General features: G+C 37.7%; 5 protein-coding genes and 1 non-coding gene across 6 annotated transcripts; 3 read left to right on the plus strand and 3 right to left on the minus strand.

Annotated features, from left to right (window-relative positions):
* Positions 1-85: 85 nt before the first annotated feature.
* Positions 86-167, minus strand: SPOG_16144. The gene has a single exon. It is a non-coding gene; the product is annotated as a tRNA-Val (tRNA).
* Positions 168-1091: 924 nt separating this feature from the next.
* SPOG_03143 (ubiquitin conjugating enzyme Ubc8) lies at positions 1092-2469 on the plus strand. The gene has a single exon (XM_013165802.1). The coding sequence runs from the start codon at positions 1420-1422 to the stop codon at positions 1975-1977; it is 558 nt and encodes a 185-aa protein (XP_013021256.1). The 5' UTR covers positions 1092-1419; the 3' UTR covers positions 1978-2469.
* Positions 1375-4128, minus strand: SPOG_03142 (gamma tubulin complex subunit Gfh1). The gene has a single exon (XM_013165801.1). It carries the CDS (start codon positions 3893-3895, stop codon positions 2198-2200), a length of 1698 nt encoding a protein of 565 aa, XP_013021255.1. The 5' UTR covers positions 3896-4128; the 3' UTR covers positions 1375-2197.
* SPOG_03141 (splicing factor 3B) lies at positions 4058-4628 on the minus strand. The gene is made up of 3 exons (XM_013165800.1): positions 4594-4628; positions 4440-4522; positions 4058-4360 (listed from the first exon to the last, which is right to left on the minus strand). Exons 1-3 carry the CDS (start codon positions 4594-4596, stop codon positions 4195-4197), a joined length of 252 nt encoding a protein of 83 aa, XP_013021254.1. The 5' UTR covers positions 4597-4628; the 3' UTR covers positions 4058-4194.
* A 444-nt stretch (positions 4629-5072) lies between these two features.
* On the plus strand, positions 5073-8246 carry SPOG_03140 (MCM complex subunit Mcm6). Its single transcript, XM_013165799.1, has one exon. It carries the CDS (start codon positions 5126-5128, stop codon positions 7823-7825), a length of 2700 nt encoding a protein of 899 aa, XP_013021253.1. The 5' UTR covers positions 5073-5125; the 3' UTR covers positions 7826-8246.
* A 45-nt stretch (positions 8247-8291) lies between these two features.
* Positions 8292-12867, plus strand: SPOG_03139 (guanyl-nucleotide exchange factor). Its single transcript, XM_013165798.1, has one exon. The coding sequence runs from the start codon at positions 8387-8389 to the stop codon at positions 12794-12796; it is 4410 nt and encodes a 1469-aa protein (XP_013021252.1). The 5' UTR covers positions 8292-8386; the 3' UTR covers positions 12797-12867.
* The last annotated feature ends 520 nt before the right edge of the window (positions 12868-13387 follow it).

Consider the following 13387-nt stretch of genomic DNA (forward strand, 5'->3'; position numbering starts at 1 on the left):
TTTATTTATTCAAGGAAAAGCAAAAAGCTAAAACCAATTCACCCGGATGCTCTCTCTTCCCACGGATGGAAAGGAATCAAAAATATGATCGTGCCAAGACTCGAACTTGGGACCGTCTGCGAACACTCATGTTAAGCAGAAATTATAACCATCTAAACCACACGACCGGTTTAGTAATAGTTGATCAAAGAACATCTATAACGCAACATTTATATGCTAGCTAGATTCTTAAAAGGTGAAAGTAGAATGGATGAAACATCCTTGACATTTTTATAAAATGTTTTGTTTTCCACTACTACATGAATCCAATCATTTCTTAGTGCTTTGGGGTTTGACCTACCGACGATGCCTATTTTGATATAGGAGAAACAAGCATTCTCTGGATGTTTTCCCGAGTATGGCGTAAACAATTGGAAAGTATATTTATTTTTTTGAAACGATTTGTAGAAAATATAAATGCAATTGCCCTTGTTAATGTCTGCTTATGATTTGGTTTTTTCAGTATGGCTCTATAAAAATACAAGGTAACATTTCCTCTTTAATAAGATACATGTCGATTCTACACTAGGAGAATGTCCGAAATGGTTTGAAATAATGGATAATATTTCTTCATTCTATGTTTTATGTGAAATGGGAATTCTGAAGGTTGGCCACTGAGCTGTCCGACTTTGATTAGAAAGAAGTTTGGCCAAAGACAATAATTAATAAAGGCTGGTTTTCGAAACGAATTCAAAAGTGTCAAGCAGGGTGATTTCAAACTTCCAACTTTATAAACGTTCATAAGAAGTTCTTCCTTGCTCAAACTCGCTTGAAAAGACTCGTCAGCAAGGTTGAGCTTTATTTGATTTCCCAATGCACAGTTATAAAAAAATAAAAATAAATGGCTAGAAAATTCTTTCCGATATTTGTTTTCATTCTGAAGTATGCTGTTTCTTCAATGTACTTTTTTTCTGTTTTGCCTTCGTTCACTTGGATACCAGCTTGAATTGCAACGGGCAAGACTTGTGAACTATACCGATTTCACGCTCATAAATATTTCGACTTTCATTTTGAAAGATACAAACAGTTTTATGCCAGAAAAATAGTATTTCGAGAAAAACAATTCCATTATATGTAATATTACTATAAAGCTTTATATCCATTTTATGAAGAACTAAGCACACTTACCTATAGCTAGCTACACCACGACACGTAAGCTGCACTCTTCGAATTTTGTCAACTAATTTTTCTTGAGACAAAGCTACTTTTTTTAAGAAATTTATTTTTTCTTATATACCATTACATATTTCTGGAAAATCTTCTGACTACGAATTTGCCTATTTGGTAGTATCCATTGTTTTTGAAACCTTTCTTTTTAGACACAAGCTTGAGTTCTTTTTTTTTAGTCACTTTTACTCTTCTTTTATAATTACGCAAAAAATGTCGAGCCCTAGAAGAAGAATTGAGACTGACGTTATGAAATTGTTGATGAGTGACTATGAGGTTACTCTTGTAAATGATAATATGCAAGAATTCTATGTTCGCTTTCACGGCCCTGATGAGACTCCGTATGCGGAAGGAGTTTGGAAAATTCATGTGGAATTGCCAAGCGAGTATCCTTGGAAGTCTCCCAGTATTGGATTTGTAAATCGAATCTTCCATCCAAACATTGACGAGCTCAGCGGAAGTGTTTGCTTGGACGTCATTAATCAGACTTGGTCTCCTATGTTTGATATGATTAACATTTTTGAAGTTTTCCTTCCTCAATTGCTTCGCTACCCTAATGCTTCTGATCCATTGAATGGTGAAGCCGCTGCATTGCTACTTCGCGAACCGCAGACTTTTACATTTAAAGTGAAAGATTATATTCAAAGGTATGCTAGCAAAGACCAGGCAGATGTCTCTTTGGATGACTCTTCAGACGACGATACCATGTCTTCCATCGAAACAGAATCTGAAAATGAAGAAGTTACTGGTCAAATGGATGATGATTTATAAAGCACATGTTATCACTTTGATGAACGCTTATGCAAGTGAAAGTATCTGAAGAGAGCTTGCTCTGCCAGAATGAGGTTGAATACAATAGCTACCGTTATTCAACATTGTATAATTCAATCTTCATGATTATGTTATATTGAATGAACCTTTTATTTCATGATGAAAACGATCGTTGCAAAAATTGGATTGATATGAAACATATCAATCGACGTTGATGAATTTAAACACCAAGTTGCAGTAAAAGTGCACTAAGTGGACTATTGTCGAGTGATGGATCATTTTCTATCTCCCTGATATGTTGAATGCACTGATTAACTAGGACGACTAATGCACATGTTTCCTCGGAAACTTCCTGATAATGAACTTTAGAAACTTCATCATATATAGAAGTGAGTAAAATTAAAAATCGTTTGTCCTTAATAAATACCATTTTCGAAATATAATCAAAAGCAGTTAGATGAAGACGCGAATACTCTTGCATCTTGAGTATACCACCTTTCCCATATTCGACAATTTTTTCGCGAAGAACTTTGTAGGAAGGTCGTATAATACCATCATAAAAATAATACTGAAGAGATGATAAAAACCACAACGTAAGCCATAAACTTTTCCAAGGATACCTGTTATGACCATGGACCAAAGCTTTCCTTTGATAACTAAAGGATTTTATATCCATAATATTAACCTGCAATGCACCCAAAAAACCCCATAACCTAGAATAATCTCTCTGGATACTTTTATCAATAAACATATTGTAAGGCCATTGTAAGGAAACAGCGAGATATATTGGATTCCCTTTTAAGCTTATATTTGGATTTGTCACCTCAGAAGACTTCTTCAAATGAAGGGAAGAAATACAATCTCCATACAGTGAATCCAAATCCATGTCTGAAATCGTATTCCTCAAAACTGTCGGAAAGTATTCTTCCGGATTTTGAATCGTTCTCGGTGAAGGATTTGTGTCGAATTCGAATAATTTCTTCATAATCGTCGTTAAAACATCCGTGTCTTCTTGTAACATTATCATTTCTAGCATCATTGTTAAATCCACAAGCCGACCAACAGACGCCATTTTGAACACAATGCTCCTGGAGACAAGCGTGTATAGCGCATCTATAGTCCCCTTTAACGAAGATTGTGAAATTGGAAATTCAAGAGCTTTACTCTCGGCGTAAAATTGTTTCAACAGATTTGCATATACATCAATAAGCATAGATTTTGCTTTAAGCATACAAACCCTCGTAAAAAGCGCATTCTTTGCTGAAGCCATATCCATAAAAGGAACCAGAACATGCCCATCACTCTCGTTAACTTCTGGCGAAATAGAAAGATAGCCGTAATCTTCCCGGAAATCGGTAACCAAATACTCGATAAAATGATTTAACCAAACTCTTTGTAAACAAACCTGAATTTTTGAAATAAGTTGTTTGAAATCCAAGCGAGAAGACTGCATCAAAAGTAGCTCTAAGGAACGAAAGATAGAATACGCCGTTTGATATTGCAGTACTGTTGTAGCAATCAAAAAGACATCTGGGAATGTATGCTTCCAGGAACTTAAATGTGCTTCGACTTGTGTCAAAGAGACAAACTTTTCAGAGCCAACAAACGAAGAATCCCTCATTAGGATCTTTTGCTCCAAGTCAGCTAGAGTTTCGTCAAAGCTTCGAAGAATCTCCTCAACAAACATGTAAAAGGAACGATGAAATGCATTGTTTGATTGACTGAACCAAGAATTTGGATGTTGTAGAAGTCCGGCGGTTTTTCGACGCTCGACAGCCAGAGAACCAATTTCTAGTAACAGATGTCGTTCTCCAGGATGCAGTGCTTGAAGAGATGGATGTAAATTAAGGGTTTCGTTGTCTATTAGGAACAGGCCTGAGTCATAGCCAGCGAGGAAGAGTAACAGTTCGTGTAACATTTACCAGTAAAGAGGAAATGTTGACAGCATCCGATAATTTAATCTTTTTCTATAAATATCTTATAGTAAAAGCAACTTTTTTCAAACAAACGCATGAACGCACAAAACATAAACTCTTTGGGAAGTTGACTGTCTGAAGAGCGTTAAGTAACCAAAAGTAACAACCGTCAATGATGAAAAAAATCAAAAATAGCTTGACACCTATAAGCCCTGCTATATAGACTATCACATTCAATTGTTTTGTTTATAAATATAGGACTGTGTAATTCTTGTCGACAAGCTCGCGATCCATCGAGAATTCAATTGGTAGGAGGAGGTGGTCCACAAGGCATAATCATTTTTTCCAGCATCTGCTGACGAACTTGTGTCCTAGATTCGCCAAGTGCGGTAGACATATATGCGAGAAGGGGCGGGTGTCCGACAATGGACGACAACGCGTCTCTATGTTGATTTACCATCCATTCACTAACGAAACAACGTTAGCACTGAGTTTCTAATCAAAACGAAGAATCACCTGATAAAAATGGTTTCATAAGATACTTACTATTTGGTGGTCGATGAATGTCCAACACCGACGAATCGAGCTTGGAGTTGTTCCAATTTTGCTTGAGAGCGCAACCTATCAGCCTAAAAGTGTTGGTTAGATTTCATCATCAGAGCAACACATCAAATTTGGAAAATTCCACATTTCATCTTACCATAATGACAATCTTTGGGAAAACGCGTTTTTGTCAGGTTCTTCGTAGCAAGCTTCTTTCCCCTTTACGGTACCTGAGCGCAGCGCGTAAATTCTAGTGTAAATAAACAAATATCAAGAAAATGAAAAATAGCGATTAGAAGACGATTTCATTCATTTTTATTCTTTTCTTTTTTTCTTTTTATTACAATATCTTTATTATTTTCATCATTTGGTAAGTAGGAGCTATTCCAAACGCTTCAGCAAGAAAGCAAATAGGAGAATGGAAAAAATCACATCCTTTAACACATACAGAACAATTGCAGCCCATTAGGAAAATTTACAAGCAGTAAAAACATGAAACATTCTAAATTACCAATGAAAGATCGTTTCATGACAAATAAGCGATTTATATTTTCTTATCGTCTAAAGATTCTTAAAACGAATTTTTATACGCGTCGCTTGTGTAGTGCATAAGGGCACAGAAAACTCAACTTCTCCCATCAACTTGGGAATTTCACCTTTCCCTTCCAACCTGGGATTGTCCATTGAAAATGTCTTCATTTGCTTCTCCAGGAGCAAACGCATCAACGCCAACCTATAAACATGGGTTTCAAACATCAGAAGTTGGTGATAGACCAACGATGAATATGGCTTCTCAACAAGAATCTACTGGGATGCTGGAAGACGATAATTTAGTAAAAAGAAAACCATTTGCAGCCGTTGGAGATGCGATTCCCAAAGTCGTGGATACGACCGGTGAGTCTGTTCGAGAGACATTTCAAGATTTTTTAGAAAGCTTCAGTGAGGATCGAGTTGATGAGATGGGTGCACCATCATCATCTGCTATGTCGGAAAAGTATTATGTTTCTCAAATACATGGTCTTGCCATGTACGAGATTCATACTGTTTACGTAGACTACAATCATTTGACTACCTTTAATGATGTTTTGGCTCTTGCAATTGTAGAGCAATACTATCGATTCACCCCATTTTTATTACGTGCATTACAGCAGCTGATTGAAAAATATGAACCAGAATACTATAGAAACTCATTGTCACAAGCTAACGCTTCGTTATCTACTGCTAGTCGGCGAAGCGACAAGACTTTTGCTCTTGCATTCTATAACCTTCCTTTTCGCTCTACTATTCGAGATTTACGCACTGACCGAATTGGTCGTTTAACAACAATTACAGGAACGGTAACTCGAACTTCCGAGGTTCGTCCAGAACTAGCCCATGGTACATTCATATGTGAAGAATGCCATACTGTTGTTCCAAGTGTTGAGCAGGCGTTCCGCTATACCGAGCCAACACAGTGTCCTAACGAACTTTGTGCCAATAAGCGTAGTTGGCGTTTAAATATATCTCAGTCCACGTTTCAAGACTGGCAAAAGGTACGTATTCAGGAAAACAGCAATGAAATACCGACTGGATCTATGCCACGGACGCTAGATGTGATCATTCGTGGTGACATCGTAGAAAGAGCAAAAGCCGGTGACAAGTGTGCGTTCACGGGTACTTTAATTGCAGTCCCTGACATTTCTCAATTGGGTATTCCTGGTGTAAAGCCAGAGGCCTATCGAGATTCTCGGGCATTTGGTGCTGGTAGGGATGCAGGTAGCGATGGTGTAACAGGTCTGAAATCTCTTGGTGTCCGTGACTTAACATACAAACTTTCTTTTCTTGCTTGCATGGTTCAGCCAGATGATGCGAGTGATCATAACCCTGCTGATGTTCGTGGAGATGGCTCCCAAGGTATAGAAGCTCAAGATGAGTTTTTGCAATCACTTTCGCAAGCTGAAATTGATGATTTGCGTGCCATGGTACACTCGGACCATATTTATTCCCGATTAGTAAACTCTTTAGCTCCGTCCGTGTATGGTCATGAAATTATCAAAAAGGGCATCCTTTTACAGCTAATGGGTGGTGTTCACAAAACAACCCCCGAGGGAATTAATCTTCGTGGAGACATTAATATTTGCATTGTAGGAGATCCAAGTACTTCTAAATCACAGTTCTTGAAATATGTCTGTAATTTTCTTCCTCGAGCTGTCTATACCTCTGGTAAAGCTTCTTCAGCTGCTGGTCTCACAGCTGCAGTCGTAAAGGATGAAGAAACAGGTGACTTTACGATCGAAGCCGGTGCACTTATGTTAGCGGACAATGGTATTTGCGCTATTGATGAGTTTGATAAAATGGATCTGTCGGATCAGGTTGCTATTCATGAAGCTATGGAACAGCAAACAATTTCAATAGCTAAAGCTGGTATTCAAGCTACTTTGAATGCTCGTACATCCATTCTGGCTGCTGCAAATCCCGTTGGTGGCCGCTATAATAGAAAAACGACTTTGCGTAACAACATTAATATGTCAGCTCCTATTATGTCACGGTTTGATTTATTTTTTGTTGTGCTAGATGAATGTAACGAATCTGTCGACCGTCATCTGGCGGAACATATCGTCAATGTTCATCGCTTACGAGATGATGCTATGCAGCCTGAATTTAGTACTGAGCAATTACAACGCTACATTCGTTATGCTCGAACATTTAAACCCAAGTTAAATAGTGAAGCTCGGGCTGAGATTGTGAAAAGGTATAAACAACTTCGTATGGACGATGCTCAAGGATCGGGAAAGAACTCTTATCGAATTACCGTACGACAGTTAGAATCTATGATTCGCCTTTCCGAAGCAATTGCTCGTGCTAATTGCGTCGACGATATCACACCTGCTTTTGTAAATGAGGCTTATTCCCTACTTCGACAATCCATCATTCACGTTGAACGTGATGATGTCGAAGTGGAAGAGGAAGAAGCAGAAGCGAAAGAACAAGAAAACGGTTCAATAGATGCAATGCAAGAAGATCACCAACAAAAAGCTTCTGATACCCAAAAATCAGAAAAGCCGAAATTGAAGATTACATATGAAAAGTATGTTTCAGTTATGAATGGTATCGTTCGCGTTTTGCATGAATATTCTGCTGAGGATGGTACAGAAGGAATGGTTGCAAATGATTTGATCCAATCTTACCTTGAGTTACGAGAAGACCAGTTGCATACCGAAGATGACATTATATATGAAGTCGGTCTTGTTCGCAAGGTCTTAACGCGTCTTGTTCATGAATCAATTATTATGGAAATTCAAAATAAAGCAGACAGTGATGTCAAATTGCCATTCGAAGAGCGGGTCTTCTCTATACATCCCAATTGCGACTATGATGCACTAATAAGCAATGGAGATGGAGACGCGTAGGGTCTTTCTTATTTGGAGAGCACAAACACATCTTAGTCCGTTCAATCTCTTTTGTCTTGTACTTAATAATTTAAGTCGGTTAATCTTTTAGCCTTACAAAGGTTCACAAACTTTAATTTTATTAGGACCTCTGCCATCTTTTCGCCTTGTATACTTAGTCTTTTCATTGGATTTGTTTTCTTCATATAGCTTGCGATAATATCATTTCGTCTTCAGCTCAATATACCGGGAAATAAAGCTTACTTTTCACTCGTTCATATTTTTTATATAAATTTTTGACAGATTCCTTATTTTATTCTTGGCCTATTTATACTTATACTAATTATCTAAATCTCTTGCTCAACTTCTGATCGCTTTATAAGAATGTAAATAAAATGTATAATTATAGAATTTTTACGATAATATTCTGGCTCTTCCTTCCTGAACTCGTCGGCGGGAGACATATGGGAAGGGTAAGACCCTTTCACATAAACCAACTACTCCGCTAAAAACAGCCTATAGTAAGTATACTTGAGCCGATTCAAACCAAGAATTGATTTGTAGTAACAAATAGTAACGGTTATGGATGTGCCGCGTGCATTTCCAAACCATGAGCCGTTATGTTCAATTTCGCCGTCTTCCTTGGTGATCAATGAAATCATAACAATTGTTACAGCTATTCGAAAGACATCAAGATGGAGAAATTCTGGAGTTGCATCAATTTTAGGAGTTACGACCTTAAACGACGAGTTCCTTGCCGATGGATTAGAGAATCGCTGGAAAACCAATGGGGAAAAAAGCAGTAGCGTTCGATATCCCTTGGTTATGGAATTCTCACAATTAAAGGCAGATCTTACAATTCAACAAAATCTAAGTAATTTTGATTCGTTAAGACTGTTGTCTCCCTTTCTGCGTACCATAAAATCTCCAAGGACGACGGGAAATGTAACGAGCTTGTGCATCTCAGCCATATTGAAGTTATTTTCTTTAAGAATAATAACTGAAAAATCTCCAAACCTAGATATAGCCATGAGGAATCTTTCGTTTGCAATTACGCAGTGTAGATTCGAAAGTTATGATTCCTCTCAGGATGAGGTTGTCCTATTACGTGTCTCAAGATTAATGGAAGAATCAGTGCGCGGTGCTGGAAACCGTATACTAAGTGATGACTCTATTTGTGAAATTGTTGAAACTGGCCTAAGCATGTGTTGTCAGATGAGAGTATCTGCAATGCTGCGACAAAGTGCTGAATTATCGATGATTAGCATAATTCAGTGTATTTTTGAGCGACTTAAGTACATCGATCCAGAACTAGATGATGAAAATTTCTGGAACGAAACCCTTGAACATCCCATAGAAGAACAAGAATTTCATTATAATCGCCTGAACACCAGTCAAATTGAGTCAAGTGAAATAACTCCTTTCGGAATAGAATCTATACGTGAGGTCCTTCGTGTCTTAATCTCTTTTATAGATTCGAAAAATCAGCATTTTAGTGACCAAGTAAAAAGCATGGCTCTTCGATTTATTAATGCCGCTTTTGAAGTAGCGGGCGAGCACATGGGCAATTTTCCTTCTTTACGCATATTAATTAGTGATACCCTTTGCAAATCTTTGCTACAGCTAATACGACACAGTCAGACGCCTGTGTTAACTAACTCCCTTATTGTTATGACTACTTTACTTCAAGCGATGCCTCACCACTTGAAATTACAGCAGGAACTCTTCATATCTTATTTAATTTCCTGTCTGCAAATCCCGACTCAAATTTCGAAAGATTCTGGTCTTGATTCGTCTTTGGTTAGGGCTATATCATCTACAAATTTAGTAAATGATCAAAATCCAGATCGAGCAACACCAACCTCTTTCTCTGAGCGAAAGCGTTTTGTTTTTGACAATGAAGGAAGTCCTCCAGAAATCCGTGAACTTATAGTTGAATGCTTCGGTTCTCTATCTCGCATTCCGGGATTTCTTGTTGATTTGTATGTCAATTATGACTGTGATCCTCAGATGTCTGATCTTGCTTCAGATCTCATCCGTGTTCTAACAAGGAACTGTCTAATTGACGCTGCTCGTTACTCCACTAATAACGTACCTCCTTTATGCCTCGACACTCTTTTAAACTTTATTCATAACTTTCATGAACGCCGCCTTCCTACTTTCGAACCTAAAGACCATGACCGTGCATTAGAAGCATCAGCATCCTTATTACAATCGAAGGAAAGAAAATTTATTATCATTGAAGGTGCAAACCTTTTTAATGAAAGTCCTTCTGAGGGTATTTCGTATTTATCTTCTCATTCCATTATTGAGCATCCTTCAGACCCAAACTCCATAGCATCTTTTTTTCATTCGACGAATCGACTTAGTAAACGTGTGTTGGGTGAGTACTTATCAAAGGCATCGAATACTGAAATATTGAATGCCTTTATAGATGCTTTCGATTTTAAAGGAAAACGAATTGATGAAGCTTTACGCATGTTACTTCAGTCTTTTCGTTTACCCGGAGAATCCCAATTAATTGAGCGTGTAGTGGAAGCTTTTTCTCATTATTACGTTGAAGCTAATCCTGGCGTAGTGGCGTCGAAAGATGCTGCTTTCGTTCTTTCCTATTCAATAATTATGCTCAACACGGATCAGCATAACCCAAATATTAAAGCACAAGCGAGAATGACTTTGGAAGATTTCTGCCGCAACGTACGAGGTGTAAATGATGGAGCAAATTTTGATCGTCAGTTTCTTTCTGATATTTATTCTGCTATCCGGAATTTTGAGATTATCGTTGCTGAAGAGCATGATACCGAACTCTCTTTTTTTTATATATGGTCTAAACTGCTTCAAAACTGCAAGAATACTACACCATTTCTCCGTACTGACTCGAATGCTTTTGATTACACTGTCTTTAACGATGTGTGGAATTCTATATTGGCTGCCTTGATGTACGTGTTTTCAACAGCTACGGAGGACACTGTGTTTTATCGAGTTGTGAATGGTATTCAGCAAGTAGCTGATGTTGCTGCTCACTTTAATCAAACGAATGTTATCGATTATATTGTACATCGTTTAACGGAATTCACTGCCATAGGTTCAATGCATATACCCGAAGCTCAATTGAACACGGCGATCAGTCACGAGGATCATCAAGTAGTGGTCAGCGAACTTTCAGTACGTTTTGGTCGTGACTTCCGAGCACAACTAGCACTTATTGTGCTTTTCTGGGTTTGCAACAAGTTTAAGAACTGCATGCAAGATAGTTGGTTGTCTGTCGTAAACTTGATTTTAGCTTTAGGCAGTAATAACTTGTTATCGAAGGAGTCCCTTCCGGGTGCTAAACTTTTTCAGTATGAGCACTTCCCCTTTCCTAATCCTCCACTCAGTTCAGGAAAATCCAACTTCAACAAAGAAGGTGGGCTACTTTCAACTTTATCTTCTTATTTGTCTAGCTATGCTAACGACGAACCTCCTGCTCCTTCCTCCGACGAGATAGGTCAGACATTGTCATCTGTAGAGTGTATAAGGTCTTCCAAGATTGATGAGTTTCTTCATAACTTAGTTGATCTTGATGGCTCGACCTTAGAAAGATTGATAGATGCGCTTATAGAAATTGGTGGTGGTCCATTATACGATGATGCATCTACGCAAAATGAAACCAACGGTTTCATAAGTGGATCCGTAAACTCTTCCCATGCTCATTATAATACTCAAACCCTTATAATAGCAGATATGCTAACTTCGTTATTCATCGGGTTTTCTAAAAAAATTGACGCTTCAAGTATAAAAGAAAAGGTGTTATCGTACTTGCTCAATAAGTCAGAACAAATTGTTGACGAGCAGTCTATGAACCATTTGTCCTACTATATTTTGTTATTGTATTTGGATGAAAGCTTGGAGCTAGAAGAATCATCTGTCGAGTGGAAAAACCTTAGCAAATATTTCGCTGTCGTGAAAAGGAAAGAGTTTTCAGTCGAAAGTTCTATTATTTCCATGTTTCTTGAACTAAGCAATAGATATTCATACTTGTTGTACAGTACATTTGGTTTTGATCTTCTGGACGTACTTCTTCATGTCAATTCAGCGGATGTGTCAGACCTACTAGTTATCTTCCATAAAGTTTCTGCTCGTAAACTAGATCTTCCCAAGCTTCAGACGTATGTTTCGTTTGTTGATGTGTTTATACAAAACATTGTAAAGCAATTAGCTCGGATATTATCTCGCCAGAAGAAAGGGTTAACAAAGGGAAAACCCGTAGATAAGACAACATTGGAAAGTCACGGAAAGGATTTGAACGATGCGTTTGATTTGTATTTGAGAGTGGCCTCGGAATTTGAAGATGAATATTATGACGTTACCGACGAAAAAAATGTTCTACATCAAAAGTGGAAAATGTTGTATAGTCATATATGTAAGTTTTGTCTATCCCGGAGTCGATCTTTACGGACAGCATCCTTTTCATGTTTACAAAGAGTTATTATGGTACAATTAGACAAACCACACGATATAAATGTCACTATGTCTTTATTCCACCAAGCGTTGCTGCCGACAATGGAAAACATGATCACGACTTTGAATGGTAAACCTGAACATCATTTATTTGGACTGGCAAAGGCTCAGATGTTCAGTATTATTTGCAAAACTATTTTGCTAGACATGAATATTCTATCAAATCAATCGAAAATGCTCTATCCGCTGTGGTTGAAACTCATGGACGTCGCAATTAAGCTGAGTGCAATGCACGGATCGGAAGCTATGGCTGAAGTAATGGAGTCTATAAAAAATGTGTATCTAATTTTACATTCTGCTGGGGCACTTCGTGGTCCTACTGTCGACGATACAGACTCGGATCCAGTTTTGAAAACCTGGAATTCTACTTGGAATAATCTATTCATTTACTATCCTGTACTTGCTCAAGAGCTCGATTTAAGCCCAGAGACGGAGACAGAGACTGAAAAGCCAACTGAGGAACATAATTCTCTTGAAACCGGTGTTATTTAAAAATAGAATGATATTTAAATGTTTGTTAAAATCTATGATTTTGCTATTTTCACCAGATTAAGATTTCCGAAGTATGTAAACAGAACGTAAAAGAACGTTATCGTTTGTTTATTTACAAAATGCATCGTAGTACCCTAATACGAAATTTTTTTCGCATCTCGAAAGCAGTCACAAAATACTATATATTCTCGACGATTTAGACTAACTTCTCTACTACGGATTATGCTGGCTGTAGAGCTCAAGAAGTGAGGAGTACCTTGCCTTATGAGCTGTACTGTTTGGCTGATTCGTACTCTTATTCAAAAGGTAAGTTGACAAAGCAAAGAAAACTGATATGCATCTAAATTATGATGAGAACGTTTTTCCTAGTAGGGCAAAATGATGCGGACATCTTTTAAAGTTTTAGGAATTCTTCGTTGCTGAATAATATATTTAGATGCTGCTATTTCACTGTTAATGGTTTTTGCATGATGCTAACGGCTTTTAGGTATGGAAATTTTGTTGACTTTGTATTGCTTGGATGATTATACTTTACCCATATTCTGCTGGTGATTATCCATGAGCCTCAGAAAACATGCATCACCGAATGAA

The sequence above is a fragment of the Schizosaccharomyces cryophilus genome, assembly GCF_000004155.1.
Source record: "Schizosaccharomyces cryophilus OY26 unplaced genomic scaffold supercont4.1, whole genome shotgun sequence".
In the NCBI taxonomy this organism is placed as follows: domain Eukaryota; kingdom Fungi; phylum Ascomycota; class Schizosaccharomycetes; order Schizosaccharomycetales; family Schizosaccharomycetaceae; genus Schizosaccharomyces; species Schizosaccharomyces cryophilus.

Excerpts from the sequence above, each read along its gene's own strand:
- SPOG_03143 (XM_013165802.1), top strand. The coding sequence starts at position 1,420 with ATGTCGAGCCCTAGAAGAAGAATTGAGACTGACGTTATGAAATTGTTG.
- SPOG_03142 (XM_013165801.1), bottom strand. The coding sequence starts at position 3,895 with ATGTTACACGAACTGTTACTCTTCCTCGCTGGCTATGACTCAGGCCTG.
- SPOG_03141 (XM_013165800.1), bottom strand. Across the intron at positions 4,361-4,439 it reads CATTCATCGACCACCAAATA|TGAATGGATGGTAAATCAAC; the intron begins GTAAGTATCTTA and ends TTGTTTCGTTAG.
- SPOG_03140 (XM_013165799.1), top strand. The coding sequence starts at position 5,126 with ATGTCTTCATTTGCTTCTCCAGGAGCAAACGCATCAACGCCAACCTAT.
- SPOG_03139 (XM_013165798.1), top strand. The coding sequence starts at position 8,387 with ATGGATGTGCCGCGTGCATTTCCAAACCATGAGCCGTTATGTTCAATT.